Here is a 3,898-nt window from a genome sequence, read left to right on the forward strand (position 1 = left end):
AGAAAGTCCATTTCTGATCATTAAATCACTTCTGATTAATACATTGCACAATTAAAAGTACATTTCTTAGGCATTAGGCAATCACACAAAAAAAGTACAATGCTTTTCAGTACATCACATCAATTATTATTCTGACTACTTTATCACACAAAAACAATTATAATGAGTACATCGCATAAAGCACATATTTACAATACATCGTACACAGTGTAATCCTTACTTATCGGTACTGCACGCTCAGAAGAAATCTCATCAGTACATCACCCAATGTACTAGTATAACATCACTCAATGTATAACTGTGATCACAGTCTTGATACATTTTCAAAAAGTACAATTCATATCAGTACATTAAAAAATTCCTTAACCATACTTCACATATTTATTTTTTTATCAGTACAACACGCACACAATGCACAATTTGTCTTTGTAAATAACATAAAATACAGTTCGTATCAGTTCTTCATACAGAGTACAATTGAATTTTTCTTAACAATACATAAATTATTATTTAACTTCATTACAGACCGGATCAGTACATCACAAAAAACCCACAATCAAAACATAACACCACTCAAAGACAAAACACAAATAACAATTCAATACAGAACATGACACAACGCACACTTGTATACATACCATCACACAACGCACACTTGTTTACATAACAACACACAAAGAATAATATTTATCTGCCTGCATTCTAATTTTTATTAACATTTTATTTTTCTTCTTCTGCTATGTAAATGCAAATGAAGGTTGAACGTGGAGATATAAATAAACAGGCGATTTGGTGTCACGATATCACAGTAGCATGGGTTCGAATCCCGGCGAGGGAAGAACCAAAAATTTGCGAAATCAACCCAACAATGTTAGATCTGTAAATTTGCATTCACAATGTTTTTGATCTTCTCTCGCCGGGATTCGAACCATTGCTACTTTGATATCTTGACACCAAAACGCCTGCACTGCACCCGTCCCGCTAGACCACACGACAACCTGGGCTTCACAAAAGTAAAGCTTTCGGTGGGCATGGGTTACCTTTCCACGTCAGTTTTAATCTAGCGGCGTACTACAGTGCATGATATATAAGGCATGGAGATGTTATTGTTACAGATCAGCTAAATTATCTATAGTAAAGGATCCTACAAATTATTTTAAGATACAATCACAGAAAATAATTATATCCATAAGTACGTCTGAATCAGTGACAACTCTACAACAGATTTATCCATCGGATTATGATCAACAAAAATATCAATTTGATGGTAAAGGTAGACTTAAATGACAATTTGACGCCCGACGGTCGAGGACATTCCTATCATAATGTGACAAGTGATCAAATGTCATGAATACAGGTAGGCTTGTTTATATGCTGCTGCATTTTAAGACGATTAAGATCGAGATATGAAAAGGACCTGCTTCGGCGTCCCATAGAAACTACACCTGTTTGGACATACAGTGCCACTATATGGACATGTTTGGGAAATTGGACACGTTACGAGTGTTACATATATATAATAGTTTAAATCGCACGATATATATCAAAACCAGATAATATTATAAGAATCCTCGGTGTATGTTTTATCCTGAAAAAAAATTGAATTTTACCAAGTTTCTGCCATATTGATAACAAATAAAACCGGAAGACTCATTTTTGTTAAAGCAGATACATCTAGGTCCTATGATTCCATCCTCTTGACTAAGTAGAACTTTACTATTCCGTCCATCTTTTGATATTACTATTATTCTTTCAGAATCCTTGTCTACTACAAAAATGTTACCATAAGTATCTTTACAAAGTCCCAAAGGTCCGGCTAAGTCCCCTTTGTATTGCCATTTCTGTTTACCTGATACATCAACGCAGGTTACTGCTTTACCAGTATAGTCACCATAGATAATTCTGTCATTACATTTGATAAAGAACTGCAGGTTTGATTTACTCTGAACTTGTATTGACTTCAGTGTATTTCCATCCAAGTCTATAAAACGGACTTGTTTACCACCAACACCTACAGTAAGAGAATTATTGGAGAAAGATAAACCATAGCATTCTGTGTCTAATGTGATAACTCTTGTTACTGTTTCCATCTCAATGTTGAAGATCTTAATGGCTTTCTCATAAGGATAAGTTATGGCTATAGTGTTCCGATTGATCTGTATAACACCCCATGGTTCTCCAGGTATTTGTAAATTCTTCTGAGATTTGCCATCATAAGTAAGTAGCTTAAGTTTACCTAACCATTCTACTACTATAAATCGTCCATCCATCAGACAAATCATGTCAGTAATCTCCTTCTCCATATCAATCGATGTTTGATATTCGGTAATCATTGTAATGATGTTTATGTTGGATTGTTCTCGCGATTCTACTTGTGCTTCCCTCCTCACACTTGTTTCCCATTTCAAGTCTGTTTCTGTCGTAACAATTGATACTTCTCCCAGGGATTCTAATGATGTTAACTTGCGTAGTACCTTTTCTATTTCATTATTTTGTTTAAATATGATGACAAACTTTTTAGCCCTGTCCTCTTTTTCTAGATCTTCAATATATTGTTGATATTGAAGTACTTGTTGTTCAATCTGATGTACGCCTAGAAATGATTGTAGTTTTGAACTATGTGTTGAGACATTAAGTAAATGATCGTGTGTTTGCTGTAAATTTGTCTTTTTATCTTCAATTTCGGTAATAAAATTAGTTGCTGTTGATTTTTCCAAGTCCCACAGTACATCTATCTCTTCACATAATGTCTTCTCAAGATGACTTAAATGGTCATTTATTTCCTCCCTTAGTTTCATGATTGAACCTTTTATGCCTTCACATTGTTGTTCTCCTGCTTTGATGTTTGTTGATTTGTTATTTACCACTTTATTTAAGAGATTTAAGATGGAGTTGATATCTTTCTCTACAGATTCTTTGTTTTTTTCTACCCTGCTTTTATCTACCACATTTGTTAAACTTTTTATTCCTGTACACTTTGAATGACTGGTGGAAATACATAGATCACAGCAAGGAATTAAATGACTAGGACAGAACAAATTGAGTTGTTGACCATGTTTGTCACACTCTGTTTTGATAGCTCCGAAGGAAGGATTATAACATTTTATATCAATAGTCTTATGATTACGTGATAACTTAGATCTTTTGTGATGATCAGAACATATGAAGCATAATCCTTCATCACAGATGTAACACCAGTATTCAGCTTTAGTGTTTACTTTTCCTTCTTGACAAGGTCCACACGGTATAGGTGTGATGAATGCCATGACCTAAACATACACAAAATACAGATTATAAAGCTTGATAAAAAGATCATTTTGCTACATGGTTATTTGTAACACTTGGCATTAGATTTTGTGACACACTACATTTTCATTTCATTCTACCATTATTATTTTTTATATAACACACACAAATTCATGCAAAGAATTTATTTCCGATTGAGTACATCTGAATACGAAATGTCAATTCTATTTATACAAGTCAATAAGAGGAGCCTGCAAGGAGATAAAATTAAAAAATGGGAATTAACACGTATCTGAACCGCACTCGAAAATTTTGTAATCTTTTGAAAACTGCAGAATGAAAATCAAATTTAAAAACTAATTCTTCAGAGAACAATTGAAGGTCTTTCACCCTCGATAATAAGAATGAAATTTCAAAAACGATGTTGGAAAATGTCACTCCTGGTTAATGTTAATTGTTACATCAAATGGATAGAAAAAAACAAAGAATCATAAGTACATTTTCACAGGATAAGTCTGAAATAGAATACTTCCGGTTAAAATACGGTCATTTCCGGTTACCGAATAGATAATAAAATGTCTACTACCAAAGGCCCCTATTATAAAAATATGAGAGCTAGTGTGAAATAAAATTCATTTTTGGATAGCTGAGT

General features: G+C 33.5%; 1 protein-coding gene across 1 annotated transcript; it reads right to left on the reverse strand.

Moving 5' to 3' along the window:
* Positions 1-1,583: 1,583 nt before the first annotated feature.
* On the reverse strand, positions 1,584-3,266 carry LOC134705782 (uncharacterized). The gene has a single exon (XM_063564502.1). It carries the CDS (start codon positions 3,264-3,266, stop codon positions 1,584-1,586), a length of 1,683 nt encoding a protein of 560 aa, XP_063420572.1.
* Between the last annotated feature and the right edge of the window lie 632 nt (positions 3,267-3,898).

Source organism: Mytilus trossulus, chromosome 1 (genome assembly GCF_036588685.1).
Source record: "Mytilus trossulus isolate FHL-02 chromosome 1, PNRI_Mtr1.1.1.hap1, whole genome shotgun sequence".
NCBI classification, from domain to species: domain Eukaryota; kingdom Metazoa; phylum Mollusca; class Bivalvia; order Mytilida; family Mytilidae; genus Mytilus; species Mytilus trossulus.